This window comes from Labrus bergylta, chromosome 3, assembly GCF_963930695.1.
Source record: "Labrus bergylta chromosome 3, fLabBer1.1, whole genome shotgun sequence".
Classification (NCBI taxonomy): domain Eukaryota; kingdom Metazoa; phylum Chordata; class Actinopteri; order Labriformes; family Labridae; genus Labrus; species Labrus bergylta.
The window spans coordinates 15243185-15270417 of record NC_089197.1 but is presented as its reverse complement, the minus strand read 5'-3'; the positions used below and the strand labels follow the sequence as shown (position 1 = coordinate 15270417).

The window sequence follows — 27233 nt, the reverse complement described above, 5'->3', positions numbered from 1 at the left end:
CATGTAGGTATTAAATGTAGAAAGTATGCAGCACATAGACAGAACATGATGTCAGAAATGGAGAGAGAGCGAGTCGTGAGAGGAGATTCCAAAAGTATTTTGGAGCGTGGGGAAAGGACGAAGATGCTTGTTTAAATATCTCTTGAGAAAAAGGTTTGTTGAGGAGGATTTAGGAATGTGAGTAATAATTCAATCCAGCAGATGGCAGAAATGCAACTTTTTGGATGCCAGCTGCCAATAAAATCCAAAGAAGAAGTAGAAAAAGAAGAAGGAGCTAAAGCCTACAAAGAAAGTGATCAGAAAAAAACGACCTCCAGAAGATGGCAGTAATGCAACATTAAAGTATACCAGCTGACAACAAAACAAAACAAAAGAAGAAGAAGAAGAAGAAGAAGGCGGAACAAGGAATCAGCTGTCAAAAAAAAAAAAAGTGCAAAGTGAAAGCTACCGATCAGATTGAGGTAATTTTCAACATTATGTTTATTTTACCTAACACTTGTCAACTATTTGTATGTCCACATTCCTGCTGTGTGATGTCTCTTTAATTCTGCACCTGGTTTACAAACCTGTGTTTCTGTCACTCACCTGACCTGCGTGAGCTCACTGCGCAGCTAGCTAATGGAGCTAGCTTAGCTGGCTAACTGGGGAGGTAACGTTGCGTTGATGTTAAATCACCGAAACTGTATTTAAATCAAACCAGTGGGGAATTGTTGCTCTACGTTGAATGATGTTAATTGAATAATGCTGTTGACTGGCCATTAGATATCCAGTGAAGACAGACGGCCGGGGGCTAAGCGTTTAGCATGAAAACATGTTGTTGTTGTTGTTGTTGACAAAGCAAGAAGCTAAACTAATGGAGGCTATCGCGTTATAAACAAAGAGAAACAACCAGCAGTACGAAACATTCAGCCAACTGGGTGTAAGTTACCATTTAAATGACATGTTGAACGTAAACTTAGCCTGTTGTCGCCATCTTTAAAACGCTACAGAGGAGTTTAAATGTGTAACCACGCTGCGATGTTACTGATTAATAACTAAACAGGTTGTGGACAAACATGAACAAACATGTTTTAAGTATCGGGGTGTGTTTGTTTATGTTTTGTTGTACGACATTGTTTTCCAGAGATGTCCAGACACCACTGACTGAACAAGATGCCTGCTGTGTCCACCGGGGTCAAGGACCTGTACCTGTCCTCGTCTCTGGGAGAACTCAATAAAAAGGCTGAAATTAAGGCAGACAAGACCAGCACCAGAAAGTAAGCTTCATGTTTACTGGTGTCTGGAGATGCAACCAGCTCCAATGTGATTTAAATAACTTTGCATGCACTTTTAAAGTTAAAGAAGAGAGAACTGTCTTAATCCTGATTTGATTGTTTTTTTTTTTTTTTAATCACAGGAAGGTTTTTTTAAATAGTTTGGTGGAATTGAAAAGTTGCATACAAATGGAAATAACAATTAAAGTAGTGGAATAATCTGTCTGTACACTGCTTAAGTTTATGTTAATATTTACATTGTACCACTGCTTTTTTTATTTTTAATTTTTATTTCCATTTAAAGTTTTTTTTTATTTAAGTTCAACTTTAAAAACAGCTTGCAGTATGCATTAACATTTTTTTCTTTTTGTTAAGACATTTGCAACATCTGACAATTTTTTTTTAAATAAAATAAAATAAAAAAACAAGACAGAGAAAAAATATATAAATAAATAAAAACAGACAGAGAACAACAACAAAACACAAACGAGGTCACAGAGGTAGTATATATCATATAGCTATAGAGAGGACGAAGAGAGGGTGTACTTAGGGAGGTATTATTTTTTGGTTACGTAGCTTGCACTGTCTGTCTTTGGAGTGTGGGGAATATCGGCACAGTCTTTATAATGTCCAAAATGTCTTTCCATATGTGTTGGTCTTCCTTGTATTCGTCAACCAGGTACATTGTACCACTGCTGATATCAACTTTCCTAGGCATTAAAAGCCCAGTTGGGATTTTACTGAACCAGTGACTTACTAATTGGTGAATCCGCCAAATTACCTTGAAAAGACACTTTTAACCTGATCTACCGTGTGTTTGACTCTGTTCTGTTTTCTTATTTCATGTCTTCCAGCTATGTTCAGAGTGCCTGCAAAATCTTTAAGGCGGCAGAGGAGTTTCGCCTCGAACGGGACGAGGAGAGATCGTATGTGCTCTACATGAAGTATTTAACAGTATATGACATCATCAAGAAAAGGCCAGACTTCAAGCAGCAACCGGTATAGTCAATATATAATTGTATCTGTTGACTTTGTAATTTTGTTATTGTTTGTTTGTGAGTCTTTTCGATTCCATTGTCCTTAGGAGTATTACATTACCATGCTGGGGCCGAACAGTTTTAAGAAAGCCATTGAAGAAGCAGAGAAGCTCTCTGAAAGCCTTAAACTCAGGTATGAAGCTTTGGTTGTGTTCACATTTTATGTATAATACAAAAGCGACAAGAAAATGCTTCAGAACAGGTGAATGATATCGCATTGTATTGTATTTGACTCTTCTAATCTTCACATTCTAAACAGGTATGAGGAAGTCGAGGTTCGTAAAAAGCTTGAGGAGAAGGAGAAACAAGAGGAGAAGAAAAGGAGGGAGGAAATGACAGAGAAAGACGGGGGTCAAGGCTCTCCAAAATCATCAGCTGCCATAAAGAAAGACATTAAAAAGGTAGAGATATCTAATGATACACAGACTTTTGAGTAAGGGGGGTTTGGCTTTCATAGATCAGTCAGTAGGTGAATATTAAATAAAATATTTAATCAAAATATTATAGGGTTTCTAAATGGCCAATAGTTGATGCTTGTAAAGGCTTCTAATATTTGATGTTTCATTAAGAAGACACCTTATTGAAATGACAACAGTGTCTTCTATCAGACACACATCTTTTGTGTTTTTTTTCCATATTTATTATCATACATTTGAACATTAAACTTTGATTGTTTTTTTCCTACTGAATTTGGATAGTTTATTTTAGTTATAGTTTATTTTAGTTAAATGTGAACAGCTGAAGAGAGTCAGGAGATGTTGGGAGGAGGGAGTGGGGGAAATACATGAATAGCATTTGTATACAAGTATTTTCAAGCCTGATTAAGTAACTCAAATCAACATGTTAACAAGTTTAATAATTCAGCATGTTTTTGTGTTTCTTTTCCAGGTGAAAGGAGAACAGAATGAACAGAAAAATTCCAAGTCCAAAGGTAAGTAGAATAAAAAGAAGTCCAATCAAGCTCTGTAGTTCATTCTGATACATTAGTTAAAGTCATTGTTTGCAATGTGCTACCTTTGTTTTAGGTCAATAACCCATTACGTTGATTCCTGAATGAAAACTTTTTCTTTTTGGTTTTTACCTCTTCTTTTCCCTTTTGTTTGATTATTTTTTTGTTTCTGATAGCTGCAGGGCTACCTGGTGGGATCACAGCTGAGAAACTTTTCCACATGATGAAGGACCAGACGATTACAACAATTGTCATGGATGCCCGCAGCCACAAGGACTTTGAGGATTCTCACATTCAGGTCCCAGCTCAGACCTGCATCTCTGTGCCTGAGGAGGCTATTAGCCCAGGGTGAGAAAGGGCTCAGGAGGGATGGAAGGCTTTGTACCTGATAGGTTGACCTGACGTGTAGTGTGTAGTTTGTATCTGTTTTTTTATAATGAAAGAAAAAAGTTTCTACTCCTAAAACTGACCTCTTATCTTGGCTTTTCAGAATCACTGTGAATCAGATTGAGGCAAAGCTGCCAGAGGTGTCCAAAGAGCATTGGAGACGGCGGGGATTAGTGGATTATATAGTCCTGTTGGATTGGTTCAGCTCTGTGACAGACCTTAAACTTGGCACCACCTTACAGAGCCTCAAAGATGCCCTCTTCAAGGTAACACTGTGTTCAGGTTTGCCTTTGTGAACATGTGTGTCTCTTACCGCGAGGAACGATTGACATGTCGACCCTCTCCACAGTGGGACAGCATCACTATCCTGCGTAGTGAGCCGCTGGTGCTGGAGGGAGGCTACGAGAACTGGCTGTTGTTTTACCCCATGTACACAACCAATGCCAAAGTACAACCCCCTAGACAGAACATCATCAACACACTCCCTCAGTGTGAGTATCACAAGCACTGCTAGCATGTGACCGCTCTGTGTCAGTGCAGTCACTCGTAATCTATTCAATGAATGTGGCTTTACTTATGTTAGATTTTAGATTACTTTATGCTTTGTTTTTCTGATTTTGATTCTGACTTGCACCCTTGTCCCGCTCTAAGCATTTCTGAAAAAGAATAGTTTTTATGCAAATGTACACAACCTGGTCTCCAGAGCATGTTAAATACTTATTTAAAAGATCAAGGTACTCCATCTCAGCATGCATTTTTTTACCAGCAATAAATGACAGTCAAACCTTACTGTGACGACCCCCCTCATATGAGCTCATATACTTCTAAAAAAATAAATAGGTTATTCTGCCTCTCAGTCGAGGTTTAGTTGTAGTTAAATCAGCCTTTAAGGACATAGAGGAGACTCTAACCAGCCTCAAATAATAAACTAAAATAACAAAACAAAAACAGTTTTTTTTTTTTTTTTTTTAGGTTTCTTGGTTAGAAAGAGCATGTTAGTGTTTTCTTTGATAGCTGAAACGTTTCCATTACTAAAATACTGTGAGCCTTGATTATAATATTATACGTTACTACATTTTCCTGAGAGTGGCTGGTAGAGGAAAAAGGTAATTTTCAACCCTGATACAGTTTCAAATAATCAGACCTTTTCTAGCAAGGAATTAGACACTATTAGAAATAGACAAGGAAAAGAGAGAAAGCTAACATGTTATATTTGATGGTCTTGAGATGGAGAAAAGAGAGAGTTGAGAAGGTTTTTATGTGTGTAAATATGCATCTGTGAATGTATGGTGTGTATGTCTCTGATGTCTGCAGTGAGTTTTCCCCCCTGGATGAATTGATTGATTTCTCTCATGTTCTGATCAGTAAACTTTAGCTACCCATCCTTGGAGGAACCAAAGCCTCCGACTCCACCTCCACCAGACCCTGAGCCTCAACCGGAGCCTCAGGAACCCTCTGCTCCTGTGCTGGTGAATGGGATTGCCCCAGCAGAACCCCCCACATCTAAAACTTCCATGGTTGCTGACAGGTTGCCCGACACTGTTGATTCCCAGGTAACAGGCCAAACAAACTCTGGGTTAGACCTCAGTAAGGGTCCTGTGACAGGCACATCCAGCCAATCACCTGCAACAACCAAGGCCTTCCCACAGGTATTGTACCCCTCTTGATATCTAACAATGTTTTGAGAATACAAAAAAGATTGTGTTTTTTTTAATCTTTCTGTTCTTTCTTTCCAGTTCGACCGAACCAAGAAACCCTCTGTCAGAGTGTCTGACGAGCCAAAACCCAGCCAGAATGGGTCTGCGAAGGATCTCACCCAGAACGGCCCAGTCATCCCTGACCGCTCTGTCAAACCCCCCTTCAGCTCCAGCTCTTCTCTGTCCAAAGAAGAACAAAGCCAGATTCACTTTGAGGCAGTGGCAGGAATAGAGAAAGCGAAACTAGAGCAGGAGAAACGCAACCAGGAGCGCCGATCAGAGGAAGAGAGGCGGGAGAAGGAGGTGAAAGAAAGGATAGAAAAGGAGGAACATGAGAAGAGGAAGAAAGAAGAGGAGGAGAAGGGACCTCAGGACAAAAAGAGACTGGAAAGACAGAAGGCAGAAGAAGAGGAGGACAAACAGAGCAGAGTGTGGGATGAGAAAGAGAGGAAAGGGAAGGAGCAGAACTCTGAAACACCCTCAAAGAGCATGTCTCTGGACTCTCCTGCTCCCAACCATATTGTTAGTGAAATCAAGGTGAGTGTCTGTGTGTTAAGGCACTACAGAACTGAGTTTTTTGGTCTGTCACAAAAAGTAAACTAGAGAATTCCTTTGGTGATGTCTTACATTTAAAACAAACGAGGCAGACAACCAAATTAAAACGAGTGTATCGACCGAGGGCAGCCCAAAATTGATTTGGTTCTTATTTCTTGGAGGTTTTTTAGACCAAACAAAGTATTTCCTTTGGTTCCAAAAGTTGGTTAGTTCTCCTGCTACAGTTGAACAGAGAGGGATTCACTTGAAAAACACATGTATGAAACAGGTTTGAGAATCTGAATGACACATAAACAAGCTGCAGGAAGTGCCGTCAGTGTGAACACAGAGCTCAGAACAACAAACCTAGAGGGAGTTTGAATTTACTCTTCCTTTAGAAAGTCATTACTTAACAATATATGTATTTAGTTAGTTTATATTTGATATATTAATGTTTAAAATGTTGCATATTATTCCTTTAAAGAAGTAGAAAGTTTCAGAGTCATCAGACTTTCTGCCTACTAAAAAAATAAAGATGGGTAGTTTGAGTCTTTCAGCTTTATGGTTGAACAGTGGCTGACAAACTTGTGATATTGGGTTTCACAACAAGTCCTTTCTTTTGAATTTCCATTTTATTCTTTCTGTGTGTGTGTGTGTTCATTTCTCAGAGGGAACCTCTGACCCGAGCACGGAGCGAGGAGATGGGTAGGAGTGTACCAGGCCTTCCAGATGGTTGGATGAAGGTCAGTGTAACTGTATAAAACATGCTTCATCATTTGGAATGAGTGAAGATAATTAGAATTTAAAAAAAAGAAGAAACTCATAATTATGTCTTTAAACCTGTTTATCACTTCCTGCCTAATGTTCTATTTCACCTCTTGACCTCCACACTTCTGTCTTTGTCTAGTTCCTTGACATAGTGACAGGGACGTACCGGTACTACCATTCTCCAACCAACAGAGTCCATCTGTACCCCCCTGAGGTTACTGTTCCCCAGACCCCACCCTCCACACCACCGACAGTCAAACAAAAACCACCGCAACCAGCTGAGCCTGACTCCAACCATGAACAAGAGCGGGAGCAGTCTAAACTGAAACGCTCTTACTCCTCTCCTGACATCAGCCAGGACCTGAGAGAGGAGGTCCAGAAGAAGGCAGCCGCCCAGACGGCTGCTCCTGTCATACCCACCATCAACAGAGAGACCAAGTAAGGACCACCAAGGTTTTATGTTACACTTCAAGATTTATCACACCTGTGTCTCTTCTATCAAAACTCCCAAAGTCAGTCTCAGGATTTTCAAGCACCTTCGTAAAGTGAACGGTGTCCTCCATTTAGGGTCTTATCAACCAATTCAGAACAAAATTTCCAGAAAATATGGGTTGAAACTATTTGCTGTGTGTGATCTGTAGTGTTCTGAAACGTGGAGAGGAGACATTTCCATTGCAACAACTCTCTTAACCGCCAAGCTAACAGCTGGCTTATCAGGCTAGCCTCCTGCTGGTGACATGCGGAGTCACAGGCTACACCTCCGGTTGCCCTGAAAGAAGCCTTGATGGCACAATTTGACATAGACCACCTATCCATACATCCCCAAAGATAAAATGTTCTCATTGGGAAATCTTGGTCTAAAGTATCCCTAATTCCACAGTAATATATCTGATATGTTAAACAAAGTCTTGTCTTTGAGGAAACTAGTCTCATTCTAATTTTGTCCCATTGCCTCCCAGACCTGCTCCTGCTAAAGTCTACTCTAAAGTGGAGATCGCGAGGCCTTCTGCTGCCAAAATTCGGAACCTGAATCCTACTTTCGGAGGTATGGGTCAGTCACTGACTGGCCTCCGTAACATGGGAAACACCTGCTACATGAACTCCATCTTGCAGTGTCTGTGCAACTCGCCTGCCATGTCTGAGTACTTCAACAACAATCTCTACATGGATGACATCAACAGGTCAGCGCTAAAAAATAAACAGATTGAGCGACCATGAAGAGTCTGTGATGGGGGAAATGTGTGTCCTACCTGCCTCTGTTCTCTTTCTCTGACAGGTACAACATACTCGGCCATAAAGGGGAGGTGGCAGAGGAGTTTGGTGTGATCATGAAGGCTCTGTGGGCTGGTTTGTACAAGTGCATCAGCCCGCGGGACTTCAAGATCACTATAGGAAAGATCAATGAGCAGTTTGCTGGCTATGACCAGCAGGACTCCCAGGAGCTGCTGCTGTTCCTCATGGATGGACTTCATGAAGACCTGAACAAGGTAAGAGCACACCTTATCACGCCTGTTCATGACAGAATCAGTGTGACTAAAATAAAAGGATTTGGTATCAACAAAAGAAACATTGACATTTAAATATCCTCATCCTGAATGAAGTATTGAGTGTATAAATAATTCAAGTTATTCCTTTCAACATGGCTGCTAAGGCGTCTACTACACCCCTGTATGTTGTTGCACATTTGCCTGTTTACAATGAGAAACTTGTTTGTTTTGTCATTTTCCTTCTTTCTGTTTTTTTTTTTTTTTTCACCGGGTTTCATTTTGATGGCAAATTAGAGAGTAAGTAAATAGCTGTGTGTCCTTGGTCCTCCTGCAGCGGTGTGAGTGTGGAGTGTCTGCATCTGTCTGGTCTGATACTCTGTCAGAACCTCTGTGCATGTAGACCCAAGACATGCCTCATTGCCTGTATCAAACTGATTATACTAGACTGATTATTCTAGACTCATGTGCACTTGAATGGAGGAAAGGACTAGTTAGATTTAAAAAAATAAATAATAATAATCAAGGAAGAGATCATTTCACAGCTAGATCTTTAAGGTTTTTGTATTTTAAACTTGCTGAAATATCAAAAATCAGATCCTTTTTGAACAGACATTTTTCTTACTGAACGCTGTTAGAGAAGCTCTTGAGATTCTTTGACACTGTCTCCCCTCTGGGGTTGACGAGAAGTAGTGCACTCAGACCATTTTTAAGCTGTTCACTCTCAATTTTAAAGGATGACATGCATTTCTCATGACACATTTTCCATCTCATCATTTCCCTTTTGTGTGATGTTCAGACCTGTCGCCATTGGGTTGGCCCAGTCCCAGCCCCCTCTGTCACTCCAGGCTAATTGATAAATCAGTCAGTCTAATTGATGAGATATTAATTAGCAAGCGTAAACCTTGCCTTGCATACCTTCCTGCCTCTCATAATGAAAGTGAATTGGCTGTACTGCATGTTGAAGCTGAAAGAGTTGAGAGTCATTTTTAGTGGTAACCCTGACATCATAATTTGAACCATTATATTCTCTGTTATCCATTGAGCGTTAGCTGAACCTTGAAGGCAGGTTTTTCTATCACCTAAACCTCCAGTTGTTCTCGTGTAGTCAGTCATGTTGTTTTTCCATATGTAATGTCAGGCCGACAACAGGAAACGATACAAGGAGGAGGAAAACGACCATCTGGACGATCAGTCAGCAGCAGACGTGGCCTGGAACAAACACAAGCTGCTGAACGAGTCCATCATTGTAGCACTGTTCCAGGGTCAGTTCAAGTCGACCGTGCAGTGTCTGACCTGCCATCGCAAGTCACGGACGTTTGAGACCTTTATGTACCTGTCGCTGCCGCTGGCCTCCACCAGCAAGTGCTCCCTGCAGGTGAGTAAGGATTTCAACAAGAACATCAGAGCGTCTGTAAGGAGTTTGTCTCTGCTTTCACAGATTAGCTTTAGGCTTGTGGGGATTCTACATTTGAAGCTATGTCACTTGACGCAAAGCCACTCCAGTTTAAAACGAAGGTTACGTATGTAACTACGGTTCTGTGAATCCTGGATGACCGCCAGAACTTCTGGTCACTCGGAATCATCGTGTCTCGCGAGAAGATTCTGAAGGAACAGATCCTCTGATGACACCGGAAGATACAGACCTGTCGGGGTCACATGTGACTTTGTCGGTATAGCTACTCTTTCAGCTTTCCTTACAGTACTCACGACAAATAGATTAACGATTGGATTAAAAAAAAAAACTTTCTCATAACATATGATTGTGTAAAAATATTAGAAATTGTCAAAAAAACAAAACATATGAAGGATCTCAGGGTCATTTTGCTTTATAAAACAGCTACATTGTTTGCTGCTTCTTCTCAGGATTGTCTGAGACTGTTTTCTAAGGAGGAGAAACTGACCGACAACAACAAGGTGTTCTGCAGACATTGCAAAACCCACAGAGATTCCACCAAGAAACTGGAGATCTGGAAAGTCCCACCTATTCTCCTGGTGCACTTAAAACGGTCTGTTGTGACATTTGCATTTAAAACGATGCTGGCTTAGAGTTTTTTTAATGCATTTACTTATTTTTATATCTATAATCAAAGGCTTAGCAGAATGAGAAATGTAAAACCTGTACTGATAGTCAGCATTTTTTAGTGTTCCATTGACACCATTTCTGTTATATTATTTCTGCAGATTCTCATACGAGGGTAGATGGAAGCAGAAACTGCAGACGACTGTAGATTTCCCTCTCGACTGTCTGGACCTGACCCAGTACGTCATTGGACCCAAACAGACCCTGAAGAGATATGGCCTTTATGGAGTTTCTGTAAGTAGAAGTGGATTATTTGTTGTGGAGAGATTTCTTTTTAGATAATCACCCTGTTGTTGCTCGAGGTGTCAAAACAATACAAGAATAAAATAAATTCAACAATACATGAAAGATACATATAGTGTTATTACTGTTGCTCTGTATTGCTTTTGTTCTTCCTTCATGAAGCTGTCAGTCTTTTGTTTTTCAAATATTTGAGAAATGCGCAAGAAATATAATCTGCAACAAAACAAAAAAGGAATTTTAAAGGACATCTTAGGCGATAACTGTTATATAAGTATCAATCAAAGCTAACAGGTGAATAAGAAACCTTCTTTTCTTCCCCTTCCAGAACCACTATGGCGGTTTAGACGGCGGCCATTACACAGCCTACTGTAAGAACACCCCCAAACAGCGCTGGTACAAGTTTGATGACCACGAAGTGTCTGAGATCTCCACCTCCTCCGTCAAGTCCTCCGCTGCCTACATCCTGTTCTACTCGAGCCTGTGATGAAGCTGTCGAACACAAAGAGACAACACGACGCCAGGAGCAGCGAGGTTTCGCGCCTACAGGTTGTTTTTTCCTTTAAAACCACAGCTCTGAGGACCTGGGCCATGTAGATGCGGTTTAACCAGTGGTGAACGTGCACGCGTGGATAGAGTCGAGCGAGTGGCCGTGAGATCCCGTGTGTCGCAGACAGGAGACAGTTGCAATGCTTCAGCTACTAGAGGACTCTTTACCTGTTAAGACATGCTGTCTGTTCATATTACTGATAATCTAGGGACTAATCAGATGCTCCTTTTACTTCTTTACCGTGATTGTTGTGTGGGAGGGCAGACAGCCAGTTGAAAGGCTCTTAGCTGTCATTTCTGTTGCACTCCGCGGTCGCAGAACTGATTTTCAGCTTCCTTGTACTGTGAGGTTAAGACGGCATGTACATACTTACTAATGCTGATGTTGCACATTTAGACATGTAAATACTCGAGGGCAAGGTGTTTTATCGATTATGTGACCAAAAACGATTTTTGCTTTTCTTAAAAGTAGCAGCCACCATAGCATTCTCATACTCCAAAAGACTGCACATGATTTCTGGGTTTAACCCTTTAACCTTCTGATGTTTAACATGATGTTTAACATGATCTTAACAATGGTAGAGACTGTGATTGTTGATTCTGTGCGTTCTTTCTCAAGAGAAGAGGGATTGAGATTGTTTCTTGTTCATATTAGCCACATTTGTTCACTCATACATTATGCAATTAAGTGATGTTGTTATGTAGACCACCAGGCATTTAATATCATGAGACATTCATCCTCGACTCTCAATGCTTTAAAATGATACCGATGCTGTGATCCTGTCTGTCTCACTTGACAAGACGGAAAAACCTGCTTCTAAAAACTCTGCCATCGAATTTGTTCTCTGTTTAATATACTTAACTCTTTACATAATTATACTCAAACAACAAAGTATTTAGAGGAAACATTACTGGGAAAACTTGGCATCCTTCATGGCTTGTACCACTGAGGCTGGTTTTGAAGGTATGGGTGTCTAGGAGGCTGAACTTCAGATTTACATGACTAATTACATCTGTGTTTAATACTGACGTGGGAGAATTTGAATACAAGATGAATAGATCTTATTCACTCACACAAGTGTGTCAGCATTTACTGCCTGACCGACTGACTGGCTGACTGACTGACCAGAGCAAGCACAACATATACTGATATTTTCCCTGAATGGACCAGAAATGTGAGCTTGAAGGATTTGATGCTCTTCTTCCGGTTACAGTTTGATTGCCTAGCATGAGATCATAATCCATTTCTTTCTACTTGTACATGTCGATTTTCTTTCTCAATGCTCTAAAAATAATTTGTTTCAGATATAACGATTATATTAACCTCAAACAGCTCATATGACTATTTATTAAAACTGCTTCAAATTAGTGTGTGTGTTTGTTTCTTCATGACTGTTTCAGGATTCAGAGTTCCAGCTGGAAACATTGTTTCACAGTTTGTTACCATAAAAACGTGTCTATTAAATGTACATTTGACCAATAATTATAAATATCTACTGTATATTAGGACATAATATTTAGGGAAATAATAATCAAGTGCTTATTAAACCCCCTCAGAAAAAGATTGACAGGCAGACTGAAAGCCTTCTATTTCATATTCTAGTTCATCATTTCTGAGATTAAAAGACAATATGGGGTATAAAGATTACATACAAATGGCACACAAGTTAATGTTGTGTCTAAGTTTTTTTTTTTTATTACAGGTATCTAGAAACTAGTGTACAGAGCACTCGAGTATTTACAGTAAGCATTAGATTCATGATAAAGAAAATATTGATGAATATCAAAAAACAAATTCAAACTCGGTCCCATCTTGGATTTGGCTTGCTGTGTGGAGAGCTCAGAGTCCGCTGATCTTTGGTTTTTGAAAGGGCTTGCGGCTGTAGAGCAACATGTAGGCGTTTGGAGTTTGAACGTGGCCGTCTTGAACCTCTCTGACTGCTGAGTCGTCAAAACAGTGCCAGGTCTGAGTCAGGGAGCTGTGACACACCGCCGTGTAGTGACCCATGTTCAGATGTCCTGAGTGGTTCTAGAAAAGGAGAGTTTTAAAAAAATAAAAATAAAAATAAAAATGAAGGAAGCTGTGAATTCATTCAAATAAATGAATGCATATTTGTGTCATTTACAAGATCTATCCCACATGTTTTTATTCTGACACATTAGCTGACAGTCAAACAAATGTTTTAGCATGTCATTTGGCCAACATCAAAACCACCCCCCAAATATTAACACTGCAAGAGGTAAGATACAACCAATACTAACACAATACAGTCCAAAAATCCATCACACTGCGGACCATTAATGCAAACAATGTTCTACTTTTTATTTTCACATTCTGCAGACCGGTGCCTCTTTTGCAGTCGTGTTAATATTATCCCCCTTTTCCACCTTTTCAAACAGTCCCCTGTGGTCTAAATGAAACATCTGTGCTGTGCTTTGGTCAAAATATAACATGAATCAAGCACCAGAGGAGGTTTGTGACCCTGTATAAACCAGCTCTCTCAGAACGCTCCGTTTTGGTGTGTGTGTCTCTTTAAATGCAATGAGCCCCCCCTGAGTTTTCCCGGTAGACATCACTCCTCTGTAGCGAGAATGAAAATGGCAGACCTGCGCAAAAGTTTTGTTCTAGGCTGGGTGTGGAGTCAATGGGTGGAGATATCAGTTGAGGGGAGGGTTTTTTTTTAACCAGAATCCCACTGTGATGTCACAAGTTGAGCCAATTTGAAACGGAGCATTTTTGCATGTGCTGAAGGACTAATGCAAACAACAAACACAGACTATTTCACATTTTGTGAGTCGATTTTTTTAATAATATGTCCCCTTTAAAAGATATTTCACATTAACGGAATCAACATTGACTTCACAGAAGGGGTTCCCAATAAGTGTGCGTGCGTGTGTGTGTACTCACCACGACAGCATAAAGGCGGTATGAAGAAAACGAGGTGTTCTGCACTGAGCTGGATAGAAAGGGGTTGAGGTCGAGCTTCATGGAGAATAAAACATTAGTCCTCAGTTTCACCTGGTTCTTCCCCTTACAACCAAACCTGCAGAGGACAAATAATACCACACTTAGCGAGTAAGTCTGCTGCTGATATTAGAATATCAAGTGAATATTGATATCAGGTGATTTTATTGCAGATATATCTAGATTTAGCCATCTGTCAAATAGCTTATTTGTTTGTATAATTGTATTACACTAGCAGTTCTCCTTCACTAGCAGTGTGCCGTATGGATTACAACAAGCATCATCACTCTCCAGTGTCAACCAGTGAAGCATGACAATGTTACTTTCCACTTTGTTTAACTATATCTATCTATCTCTACAGATCGAAGAAAGATAAAAAAAAAAAAAATTATTGGCCAATATATCGGTCTCAGATTTTTTTCCCTCCCTAATATCGTTATCGGTATTGGCCCCCAAAAAATCCAATAGCAGTCAGGCCCTAATTTTACATGATTAATTCCATGCATGTTCACTTACTGTCAAGTGTTACTTTATCAAAAAAAGATGGATCTACCTTTTCAGGTGCAACATGAGGATCTCAGGAGGTTTATCCAAACATGTAAGCACGGCTGTCTCTCTCCTCAGACCACACACTGAACACAACATCTGCTCTCCCCCTGTCAGGACGGTCTGCTCAAAGAACAGGGACATGCAGTCCTGCACCACATGCACAGAGAATAAGATCATTCTAGACCCCCCCCCAAAACAAAAATATGACACAGATAGAGTGACCATCATACAGTCTATAGGATGTTTTTAATGATAAAAATTGTAACGTGATGTACCTGAATGGAGCACTTAATGATGCCTGTTGGGATGGGTAGTGACAGCACAGTGAAGGTCTGCGTGCTGTAAGCCTGGTGGTCACAGTGCATGCAGAGGGTCATGTAGCTCAGCTGGCCCTCAAACAGACGAGAGACGATGGTGGACTCCCCAGCTGCTGTGGCATGGTTTCTCTTCTGCTCTGGTCTCGGCTGTCGCATCGTCAAGCGAATCTGCTGCTTTGAAACCTTGTAAACACACACACACACAGATTTGGTCTGTCTTTTTAGGTAATGCCATTTAGCACAGGATATGTGTCAGATTTTTTCCTGCACAGACCTTTTTGAAGTCTTCATGGAGCGCATTGAGCAGAAAGAGCAGCAGCTCCTGTGCGTCCTGCTGGGAGTAGTTGTTGAACTGGGGGAGGATGGAGGTTAGCACAGATCTGGCCTCCACAGGGGCGCAGCTGGAGCTCCCTCCTAACCACATCTCCTGCAGCAGGCGGACAAACACTTCAGCCACCCGGCACTTAGACCTGCATGAACAGAGGTTGAACTACTGGATGAACAGCTGTAAACATTTAAGTTAGACAGAAAGCCAGAGAGAGAGAGATGGGTGGTCGTACCGTGCCAGCTCTTTATGGGTGTCCGGATTCAGGAGGTGCTCTACCAGGGGCACAGTAGAGCACAGACACTGAAATACAGCGTTCAGGTAGCAGGAGTTACCCGAGTTGTCCAAACCACACACTCCAGGTCTGTTCAGCCGCCTCAGCCTCCCTGCAGAGCTGCAGCTTCGTTTTTCTCTTTCCATCACCCGACCACAGCTGCTGCAAGACCAGAGACAGTCAGTACCCTATCAGAACCATTTACTTAAAACTCTGCCATCACTGAATGTAGACACAAACATGTTGACTCTAGCATGTTGGACGGGGATCCCCACCACCCATGTAAAAACATTGTAAGTGAACTATTTGCTTTGTCAGACTGTTGCCAGTTATTTAAAGATGTCATATACTTGTTGACTGATAGTTTAAACTCACAGCACACTGGATCTTCATACTCTTGGCTATTTTAAGAAAAAAACTATATTTAACCATTGGATAGAATCTTTACAGATATGAGAGATTTATAGGAGATACATTCACTGTCTTTTAGATGAACTCATGTTTTCTTGATATTGAAATTATTGAAATGAATTCTGCTGATTTCTTTTTACTGACTACTAACTACTTGTACATAATGGAGTCTTCCACTGTTGGTCTTGATTCAAAAATCTTGAAGATGAAAGCCTTTCAACGGTAGAAAGTCATCTCTGTTCTTGTTTGTTTTCAAGTTTTTAGACAACTTTCAGGCTATTTTTTTTATTTAAATCTAAGCTCTGTTACAAATAACCAGACTGACCTGTGCTTTGTTGAACTCGTCTCATGACAGGAAGTGCTGTTTAACTGCTGCAGAACAGGCACAGTGACACAGCTATCCGCGGCCAGCTGAGAGGCCAGACTCCTGGTGAACTCTGTGAGGTGGACATGCTTCTCTGAGCCCGAGCTCTGCAGTGTGTGGAGCACAAATGTATTAATGCAGATGATGTGCAGCATTGCCCAGAGGCCTGGGAGAAACAAATCTACTGCTGATCCTTTCAGGTCTGACAGAGGAAACAGAGCAGGTCCGGTCCAGCCCTGTAAGTGGGTTAAGAGGTGAGACAGTGAGTCCTCAGATGTCTGTTGGACATCTGAAACAAATGTAAGATCAACTCCTAAGCCAGAGAAGATGTCTGTTAGTTTGCACTCCATCCAGGCAGATTTATCCAGCTGGATCAGGTGTTTGTGGCTGCAGAAAGGTCTCAGCAGGTGGCCCACCACCTGCTCCACCACAGGTTTCCTGCTCTGCTTCTGGAGCTGCTCTGGACAGTACAGATACACATTACAGATGAATCCAGAGCTTATATCACAAAGGAGAGCCAAATGGAGAGTGCTGGGACTCTCCTGGTAGGTCAGTCTGTATTTCTTCACAGCCAAGTTGGGACCAGGTTTGTACAAGGCCTGGTATCGCCTGGTTTTGTGGCTACAGAAAGCAGAGAGTGTTTCCAACTTGTCTCCATCCTCCAGTCTGGTCAGGGACAGGAGGTTTGTCTGGAAGCTGTTCCTCTTGAGGACACTCTGCCAGCCGTCCAGTTTCAAGGTGAGCTCGGATCCAAAGCTGCAGTTCTCTCCGACAGACAGACCGCTCTGCAGGACTATGGAGAACCATGTTAACGCCTCGGCATACTCCCCCTCAGAAAGATCTATGTTCTGCTCTCTGCTCTGGTACTTAACTCCTGATTTCACCCTAGCTGCTCTCCTGATCAGCTCTCGCACGGCTCCTTTGTCCAGAACCTCCAGAAGGAGCTCTTGAGCTGTATAGTAGATCTGGTAAGTGGGTCCAGTTTGAATTCTAGTGAGCGGCTTGACTTTTTTGGACCTGAAGATGTTTGGTAAGCACAGGCCGTCCCTCTGGGAGTCTTCCAGATCTTCTACTTGGTGGCACTCCTCTGACAACCAGGCGCACTCTCTCACTGACAAAGCTTTGGCCTTCATCTCAGAGAAGTGACTGCTTCTCTCACCACCTCTGATCTGAAACTCCTTTAACATCACAAGAGAGAAGCTAAAAAAAACAAAAAACCTGACTGCTGTGTGCCTGAAGGTCCTCCCCGTGGCCTGGTTGGTTTGGTGATATAAGGAGGAGATAACCAGAGACTGAACACGTTTCATCCTATAGGATCTGCTCTCAGGTGAATCACACTCTCATGAGGATCTGCTGCTGAGGTAAAACATCAGACGTCCACTGTAGCCAGACAACTGTGACCAGGCAACCCATAAACACATCATTTAGTACTTTGGTACAGCTCTGGTGACACGTTGTTTTCCTCGTCTGGGTTGTTTCACGGTTTGTCTTCAATATTAAAAACATTTAGGAGGAAAGAGGAACACTATTTGTTACCATTTTGCTTTACAGCATAACTATCACTTATTGAGTTGTTAAATTGTGACGGATCCAAAAAGATATCTGTAGATAAATTATTGTCTTTTAAGCTTTAAAAAAAGAAAGAAATACATCTCTCGGGCAGGTTCTTTTCTCATTAGAAGAAAATACATCAACGTTCTTTACAAACCGATTACTCTTTTACCAATTTTGCTTCCTCTTGAATAAAATGTAGTTTTTTGCACAGCATCTGCATTGTTAGAAACCATGCAGTGTTGTAATGTACTCTTTAAAGTATATATTATATTTAAAAAAATGATCAGAAGTGGATGCAGCCTGCGGTTCTGAAAAGTGAATTGAATGTGCGAGTACCTTCATTAAACATGCATTTTAATTCCTGAAAAAGCACATTCAAGTTATCTCATTTGCAGCCCTGGTTTGTTTCATTCCTAGAGGTCAGAGAAAGGACAGAGGAAGTACACTATTAGGGATTAACACAACAATCTGAAACGTTGATTAATTCATAAACAGGTTTAAAATTCTCCACAAGAGGGAGCTGTTTAGTTACAGTCAGATTGGCGCTACGGGAACCAATGATGAAAGGAATAACATCATACACATTTGTGGATTTACACCAAAGAATGTTGCCTCCTGCAGGTTAAGTTTTGTACTGTTTACACAAGTAAAACACCAACTTTAAAAAAAGACAACATTTAAGTTAATTATAATCCACATAGCAATAGGCCATCAGGGATACAGTGACAGATGCTGGTAGACTAAGTCATTAAAAATGTATCTCACTTTACATGAATAACAAACCATAAAGTTTGCAGGCAAGAATATAAGTAGATCATTCATTAAGGGTCATATATGTTTCAATGTACGATTGTTAAACACAAAGTTAAATGCTGAATAGATTTCTAGTCAGAGCTCCACTTTCTCTCTTCCTCAAAGTGACCAGGACAGAAGTCATTCAGGGTGACGATGGAGTAAGTCCCTGTATAGTTAATCATTAAGGTTTAAAATGTAGCATATGTATTCCTCAGACAGACACATTCGCAAATGACAACTCTAACATGACACTTGTGTAACATAAAATATTTCTCTGCTTGTGTGTTTGCACTGATGTTAAACCTACCTGTGGGAATAAGATGCATTAGCATAAATGATTGTGTGCTTGATAAAACACCTTACTTCTGGTACAAATGTAACTAAATATTCTCCATATGGAAACAGAACTATTAGTTGGAAGCTGAAAATGGTGATATTCTGATTTGTTTGGCTGTGAAATGCAGACACATTTGGCAATAAGGACAAAACAACAGCAAAAGACATTTTGATTAAAAACATTAGTCATCCTTTGTCTAAATTGTAACTTTCAAAAAAAGGTAGCTTTTATGCAAATTACTTGGTAAAAGGTGCCATCTAATGTTAGCTAGTAGGTGTCATCTTTATACTTAGGAAAAAGTTTTTAAGCCACTGTGCACAATGACATGTCTTGTTTTCTGTACGTTTCTGTCATGCACAAGTCAGACTTCATTAACTGATGCAAAAACAGTAACCGTCTGTCTCTTTGCCAAGAGTGTTTTCCACATTGGATCTTCTGTATATCCTGCAGCACCAGGATGTTGTGAGTCGTGACAGCACCCTGCCTGCTGTCATCAGGGGTGCAAGAACCACACAATTACCTCCAGGGCTCTTGAGGCTTTGCTGCATAAATTAAATCCAGTTTTAGGCTCAAAATATGTTAATCCATCAATATCAAAGGACATCTTGTCTCCTTCCTTGGAGTCCTTTGAGCTTTTTTGACTTTCTAATAAGAACTTTTCAAGTACCCACAGAAAACATAATCCAGCATCCACTGTAACAGAATATGTTTTACTCTGAAGAGGCCAGATCGTGTCACCCACATAATGAATTAGAAAACACAAAGGTGCTGATTGGAGTCTCAAGTGAGACATAAGTGGGCGTTGTTTTGCTCTGAATAACCACTCCACACTGTGTGTGAAATTAATTCTTATTTTTAGGGAAAAACAAACCATTGACAAACCAACCTTTTATTCGTTCACATTTATTTATTAAATAAATGGATACAGACAAAAAAAAACGAATTTAAAGATGAAAAGACTTCTTTGGTTTAGAGATGATACCAACAAGCTGTTTTTCTGCTAGGTATTCATTCAATGAAAGGCTGATCAAAGCATTATGTCAGAGTTTACTACAACAACTTTGATACAAATCTTACATTATACGAAGAGGAATTCAAAAAACGGATCTTTATAACTTTTTTAAGTTGAGCAGTCTTATCAGTAATGCGTAGGACAACTCTGACTGAAAATACCTTAAATCTACTCCATTTACAGAGGCTATATTCCTTGTTGTGGTGGCTGTGGTTACGACCTCGGACCTTTACATCATCCCTCATTTGCTCCTCTCAATATTTCCTGTCTCTCTTCAGCTGTCCTATCCATTAAAGGCAAAAAATTGCATTTGTTGTTAATAATTATAATAACTTTATTTAGAAGCCATAATAAGAACCCATCATGAAGTAAGGCTTATTTCTACACATGTTTTGTTATTTTGCCACTTTGAGGCTACGAGATAAATACGTTGAAATCTCAAGAAAAAACAACCAGAAATGACTGGTTATCAAAATGGAGTAATTCAAATGTATGGATGACGGTGGAGGGCGTCCTTAATAACTGCTAAAAAGATGTGTCAGAAATCCTCAAGTAAGAAAGTAATGGAGTTAAGAGCACAATGTTTCTAATCTGAAAAGTAGTGCATTGGAAGTTCATTTAATGAAGCATTAAAAATAAATAAACTTGTGAAGATGAGGAAGCTGAAGATTTTTAAGTAAATAAAACGAAGACGTAATTTGAGGGGAAAGATGAGTGCTGATGCTCCTCTTTTCCTCTCTTAATGACTACATTTTTGTCAAAACTGCAGCTTAGCTGATCTATTTTTAATTTTTTTAAATCTATTTTTAGTATCTATCTATTTTTTTTGTACATTCTTAATTATTATTATTTTTTAATGTGTTCACTTTCTGTTTGCAATCTTTGCTCTTTGCTGCTGTAACACTGTAAATTTCCCCGTTGTGGGATATTAAAGGATTATCTTATCTTATCTTATCTTAATCACCTGTGAAAGATTACCTGAGTTCTGACTCATAACAAACACACCCTGAGTGACTTCATGTCTCTCACCTTTCCCACACATTGACTGTGTGGATTCTTTCTCTAACCATGCATTATATGCATGAAGTACGAAAGTAGTTATTTGCAGCCCTGTTTACCTACAATTTAATTTTAAAGAATCAGCAAGAACACAGAGTCACTGAATGTTATTTCAGTTCAACCAAAAGTGCTGATGCTGTTTTCTTCTCTGCACTCATAGGTTTTAGTAATATACACACACACACACACACACACACACACACACACACACACACACACACACACACACACACACACACACACACACACACACACACACACACACACACACGCACGCACACACCGACCCTCACACACACACACACACACACACACACGTGCACACTCGTTATTAATGAGGGACAAAATGTATTCACCCCCTCTTCTGCTTTGCTCTGGTACAAGGATGTTCAGTTACTCTATATGAATAAAATCTAAAATACACCAGTGTGAGTAACAGACTAAAAGAAAATCTTAAAGAGAAGAGAGTTTCTAATAATAGCTGCTGTGGTGTCTCCTGGGCAGTCTGTGGAAAAATACATTATGTGTGGGATGGAAAATACACAGCACATCATTTATTGTGGAAGATGCGTCAGTCGTATTTCTCTAGCTTTATCCCAAACTGAGGGTCTGTATTTTTGAAAGTGTCCAGTGGAAATGTACAGTCCTGAAAAAGGTCATCTTTATTTTGGAAAACACGTCATTGTTATTGTGAAAGAAAGGAATGTATGCAGGCTTGACTGTGAGTGCTGCGGGGAAGTGGAAAATGAGGACGACTGATAACTCTTCCTTTAAGTTCAGCTCAGGTAAACATCTGCAGACCTGGGGCCACTCACTCTCTGTGAGTAAAGTGATCCTCGGCATGTTAATTCAGCTGCAATGTTAGCACAAAGATCTTCTCTGAAAGCTCCTGTGAGGAGTTTAAGCCGGTAATAAAACAGACTGAAATGATGACTGATACCTCTGAATGAGCTGAAAAAGCAAACAAGAACCTCACTGATGAGACTGACTGTTTCCATGCACCGATAGCAATTTTTGTAATTCAATTCAATTCAATTCAAAAAAAACTTTATTTGTCCCCGGGGGGCAATTCAAAGGCACACAGAGCAATAAATTAACAACAGTGCAAGTAAACAAAACATTTTAACCTAAATAGAAAGTGTCAATTTAAATACAACTTAAAGCTTAAACTTAACTTAAAAATACAAAATATAAAAGAGTAGATATAAGTGGACAGTGATCGGACTAACAGATGTAAACAGATGTAACCATAACTATGTGCAGTAGTGACCAGATGTAAACAGAAGTATGTGCAGTAAACGAGAAATAAATATATATATACAGAACTATGTGCAGTAGTGAGTAAGTGTAGTAGTAAGCCTGACACAGCTGCAACCACTGGGCTGATGTGAAATGAGGTGATAATCAGCATGCTGCTGAAACAACCTTTTTTTTTTTTTTTTACATTTTCCACAGCAGAGATAAAAAAAGTAGCTGTTTCCACAGGCAAACAAAACATCTGAAAATGTCCCAGGACTTTAGGGGTTATCTTCATGTGTGAAAACAAACAATCACATTTTATCTCCCTGACTGTATCTGGATGTTTCTTGCCAACACCCAAGTAAAATTCTCACAAGAAGCCGTGATGAGTCTACGAGTGAAAGCAGCAGGAAAGATCCACTTCGAGCTAGTGGGCCGGGCTGCTGACATTTATATCCTGAAACCAACAGGAAACCAGATATGTGCATTCAATGAAGCTGCTTAACACTGGGTTTTATTTTCTTGTTTCCACTTTTTTGTTGATGTTGTGAAAGCATCCAATCCCATGGAGCATTTATATCAAGCATACATATTACCTTATATCAAAGTAAGGAATCCCATTTCTACCATCATCATGAAACAGACTGCATCCTAAAAAACAAAACTAAATAACCAAAATGTCATTAATCTTCTTATCCATAAATGTCAGCAGCTGGAGAAGACAAAGTTCCTGAAGACATTTTAACCCAACACAATATTTTCAGTTGTCTCATGACTAAAGATACCAGAGTTTTAGCCTTTTAAAAGTCCTGCATTATAAAACATCATTCTCCAAGGCTGCGTAATCGATGATGTTTGAGGCCAATTGTCATGGTGTAAATCTGGTCCCGCTCGTAGGCCACACATCAGATGATTTCTGCTGAGACAAATCTTGTTTTCTTTGAACTAGAACTGCATGAATTTCATTGCATGACTGACTTTCAACCGCTTCATTTTTAAGTGGACTTTATGTAAATTGTGTGTGCAAGCTGCATAATGGGCAGAAAAAGTCTTGAATATATTTGCACAATAATGATATTTGGATTGCACAAGGTAAAAATAAAACTGTTTTTTTTAAGCTGCTATTAGTTTAAACAAATGATCAAATGTTTTAATGATGGACTCTGTGGTTCAAGAGGATATCTCTACGTCATTAAAGTCCTTCAAAAGAAAAATAGCCAGAAGCAGCAAGCTACTCTACAAGCATCAGGAACACTTTGTGATGAGGATGTTGTAAAAATTAGCCTTTCATTCATTTTCCTTGAGGCACAGAGAAACATTTTAGTCACTGTCTTTATTTCAGCTCTTGAGAACTCAGGACTATCATCACTAAACAACAATGCACTTTCCTAAAAATACTCTTTCTTTACACTAAAATTATAAGCTATACCCTGTTTTGAAATTATGTTATGTTTGGAAATTAGCACCCATAAAATACAGGTGTTTTTGTTTTGCAGTGACGGATGAATTTGCTCAACCTACCAGTCACAGTGGCGGTTATATAAAAGTAACCTAACAGAGTGGGTTGGGACAACAAACAAGGTAAATTGAATCGCGGTCACCTCTAGTTCGTTCTGACTTCATCAGCAGAGTCAGCCCGTTCTTAATGAGGCCCACAGGGCTCCGCCCCTCCTCATGTCAGTGTGTACACTGATAGGCTATGAGACTGAGAACATACACAGTGATAGGCTATTTTCTCAAATTGCTTAACTCAGTTTCTCTTTAATCGAGCACCGCATGGATAAGCATCTCTAAATAATACATTTGGGGCGGCAGTCTGTAGGGACTTGGGTTGGGAACCAGAGGGTCACCGGTTCAAGTTCCGGCATGGACCAAGTCTGGAATTTGGTCTGGTAGCTGGAGAGGTGCCAGTCCACTGCCGAGGTGCCCTTCAGCAAGGCATTGAACCCCAAAACTGCTCTGGAGCACTCACTGTGGGCAGCCCCCTCACTCTGAGACCTCTCCATTAATGCATGTCCATAGGATCCTGTTCGTCCTATGTGTGTGTTCATGTTCATTAAACAGAGTGTAAAACCGAATTTCCCCTCGCAGGATTAAAAAAGTCTAAATTGTTAAATTATTATTATTAAATTGGCAGGTAAGAAAATGAGTGACTGGTGGATTTTTGACCACAGTGGCAGGTAGGTGAAAACATTAATTTCCAATCCTGTTCTGCAGTCACAGTGTACTTTCAACTACTCTGGCTAAAATAATATATATATCCAACACAATACTCCCAGGGCCACATTTACAGTGAAGGACCAGATGTTGATATTATTCCTCCTGTTTATCAGAACCCTGTCTTATTTTCTCTTCAGATGAGAGAAATCCATTTAAAACACAACTTCTTATAGAAGGAAATCTGAATCGTAATTAGCCAAATCATGTCAAGTACATCTTTCTCATTTCATGCTTAACTTAACTGGCAACGAATTCAAAATGAATTTCAATTTTTTTGTATTTTGTCTTTGTGCTATTTTCAATTAAATATGGGGTTTCAATGTTTTGCCAATCATGACATTATTTGCAGTGGTGTAGTGCAGGGTACACGCAGGTATAAGGAGTATACCTACTTATGTTTTAGTCTCCATAGTGTATACCCACTTCTAAATCCCCTCTGATTCACGTTATTGATTGATGGACAATATTCAGTAGGATGCTGCAAGGATGATAAAGGGATGACCCTCCCTACTCCGTCTCTAAGTGGCTAAACTAATTATGCAAGAGCAGTCTTACAAGTCACTGTTAATAACTGAAGCTGAATATCCTCTGCTGGACGGGCCACTTAAAAAAACATTTTGGGGAAAAATTAAGAGTATACCCACTTCTTTAGGCACCACTACACCACTAATTATGTGTCTTTTTGCGTTCCATCAGGCCCGAGGGAGAATTTAAAACAATACAGCTCTGAGCCGGCCTTCTTAACAATGAGCTGAAACTTGTTATAAAACTCTGTTAAGATGTGTTTTTATGGAATATGTTATGTCATACTTGTATAGCCTCTTTAAGTTTTTCCACAAGTTCAGATCACTCTAAGTTGAATGCATGCAGTAAATTTTACCCTCAATGTGACCATAAAGTCATTTTTTTTACTTTTCAGAAAGGTGTCTTTATGGCAAGGAATCGCCAATGAAGACAAGAGTTTGTCAATCTGACATTTAACCTGCAGGTTGCATAGAAGATGAGTGGTAAGTGAGGTCAGGGGTCAGGATGCTGTGTAACTCTGTCAGGAGGTAGTTCTAACTTTTTAAGTGCAAGTCCCTGAGAGCTACTCTCTATTTATAAAGGTACTCTTGTGTTCTAACTTTAGTAGCAGCAGCTCTGTGCACGACTCTGCACTGAATATGGACACGCATTCTGAAACTGACGAGCTATAATGAGCAGCCTCGAGTTGCAGCAGATAACAGTTGGAGGCTTGTGCTTTGTCTCCATATTTATCAAGCCACAGAGCAGAACCTCGGCCAACTAGGTCATCACATGTGCAGACCTGACAGTTTTTTTTCAATTTGAGCAGGAGTCTCCCTATTTTTAACCCTTTCTCCCACTGTACCCCCGATTGCTAATTTATCTGTCTATTGCCTCTCCCTCAACTCCACTCGATTCAGTATCTCTCTCTCTCTCTTTTGCTCTATTGGTTAGCCTCACTCACTACACACTCCACGACTGTGTCAGAGCATTCAGATCCTGGCAAGAAAAACATCACTCATTATCATCTGATTGTTCAAAAACATTAGTGAGGGTAAGAAGTCAGACCATCAGAGGAAGACTGTCAATTAATGACATTGTAGCCTACATTTCCTTATATGATTGCCAGTATTAATATTAATAAGAGAGCCTATGTGAATCCTTTGATGATTCAGACACACAGACAGACAGACGGACGGATGGACGGACAGACAGACAGACAGACAGACGGACGGACGGACGGACAGCTGCAGATGATTAAAAGAGAAGACAGACAATAAAGAAAGAGAGGTGAGTTCAGAATGAGAGGTCAACAGTGCAGACACTATTGTTTAATTTGTATTTGAACTTTAGTATGATTGTAGGAAAACCTTTTCTAATAGGTCATTAAGTAACATAAATGCTTTTTGTGCAACTCTCAGCCTTGTATGTTAAATAAAAACGTGTGTGCCTCAAATGTGAGCAAATGTACAATGTCGCAAAAACATGTATGTAAATGTAAATGAGGTTCCCACAGCGCTTGAAATAGCATAAAAATAGAATCATAATCCGTTCCTCCTAAAATATAAAATTGGATCTGAATATGTCATCAAACTTATGGTGACAGTAATGCACAGAAAGTCCAAATTCAAATAACAATGTTTAATGACAGCAGCTGAGCAAGACCCCCCCCTACTTAGGTCCGGGGTCTTGACTGCTCCCTAGGCCCAATGATGTCATCATATCTTTACACACTGCAAAGTAAGTTCAAATCAAATAGTCTGGGTCTCTAGTGAATTCCTGTTTTGCATTTTACCATGCAATAGATGAAAAATAATACTTTACTGCAGAAAAATGCTAGTCTATCATTACTGTGTATTATTTCTTTATTTTTCTCCAAGGTAATGACGGTGAGATGCTGGGGGAGGGGAAATCTCTGCGTTCACATCTGTTCAGGGTTTAGGGTTATATGGGGACAGGGTCTCTGGTTATAAATGGTAAAATGGACTTGAGCTTACGTAGCGCTTTTCTAGTCTTCCGACTACTCAAATCGCTTTTACACTGCATGTTATAGGCCGATTTTCCCCAAATGTCCCTCTTTTCCTCACATCCCGATGTTGGCAGGGCAGGTTTGCACGTACACATAAACAGGTTACTTCACTACTTCCTCCTGGTGGAAACTCGGCAGAGGCTTATTCAGTGTATCTGGTCTGTGCTGAAATCTCCCACATTGAGTTTTAATTGGCCTTCCAGGAAAGTGAAAAGCATTCACGACCTTATATTAGTCGATGCTGTGTTAAGCTACTGTCAGCTGATGGGTGCTGAGTTCAGCTGCTTATCACGTAGTT

The 27233-nt window shown here is 40.1% G+C and overlaps 2 protein-coding genes across 3 annotated transcripts; one reads left to right on the top strand and one right to left on the bottom strand.

Moving 5' to 3' along the window:
- Positions 1-301: 301 nt before the first annotated feature.
- usp8 (ubiquitin specific peptidase 8) lies at positions 302-12350 on the top strand. Of its 2 annotated transcripts, none has more exons than XM_020637900.3 (19): positions 302-461; positions 1124-1256; positions 2108-2252; positions 2338-2423; positions 2550-2691; positions 3179-3221; positions 3416-3587; positions 3730-3892; positions 3976-4117; positions 4992-5275; positions 5363-5860; positions 6526-6600; positions 6765-7063; positions 7585-7806; positions 7902-8112; positions 9251-9487; positions 9976-10118; positions 10294-10426; positions 10761-12350. In XM_020637900.3, exons 2-19 carry the CDS (start codon positions 1153-1155, stop codon positions 10917-10919), a joined length of 3258 nt encoding a protein of 1085 aa, XP_020493556.2. In that variant the 5' UTR covers positions 302-461; positions 1124-1152; the 3' UTR covers positions 10920-12350. The 2 variants fall into 2 exon arrangements, with proteins under 2 accessions (XP_020493556.2, XP_065808870.1); XM_065952798.1 differs by lacking the exon at positions 302-461 and adding an exon at positions 901-919.
- Positions 12351-12821: 471 nt separating this feature from the next.
- LOC136178584 (uncharacterized) lies at positions 12822-17481 on the bottom strand. Its single transcript, XM_065952799.1, has 7 exons — positions 16148-17481; positions 15373-15573; positions 15087-15282; positions 14771-14995; positions 14500-14642; positions 13890-14025; positions 12822-13010 (listed from the first exon to the last, which is right to left on the bottom strand). Exons 1-7 carry the CDS (start codon positions 17371-17373, stop codon positions 12822-12824), a joined length of 2316 nt encoding a protein of 771 aa, XP_065808871.1. The 5' UTR covers positions 17374-17481.
- Positions 17482-27233: the final 9752 nt, after the last annotated feature.

Bases quoted from the DNA above. Each gene is read 5' to 3' on its own strand.
- usp8 (XM_020637900.3), top strand. From the start codon at position 1,153: ATGCCTGCTGTGTCCACCGGGGTCAAGGACCTGTACCTGTCCTCGTCT. The intron at 2,253-2,337 runs GTATAGTCAATA...CATTGTCCTTAG, and splicing joins CAGACTTCAAGCAGCAACCG to GAGTATTACATTACCATGCT. The intron at 5,861-6,525 runs GTGAGTGTCTGT...TTCATTTCTCAG, and splicing joins ATATTGTTAGTGAAATCAAG to AGGGAACCTCTGACCCGAGC.
- LOC136178584 (XM_065952799.1), bottom strand. From the start codon at position 17,373: ATGTTAAAGGAGTTTCAGATCAGAGGTGGTGAGAGAAGCAGTCACTTC. The intron at 15,283-15,372 runs GTACGACCACCC...CTGTTCATGCAG, and splicing joins ACCCATAAAGAGCTGGCACG to GTCTAAGTGCCGGGTGGCTG. The intron at 14,996-15,086 runs GTCTGTGCAGGA...TGTGTTTACAAG, and splicing joins TCCATGAAGACTTCAAAAAG to GTTTCAAAGCAGCAGATTCG.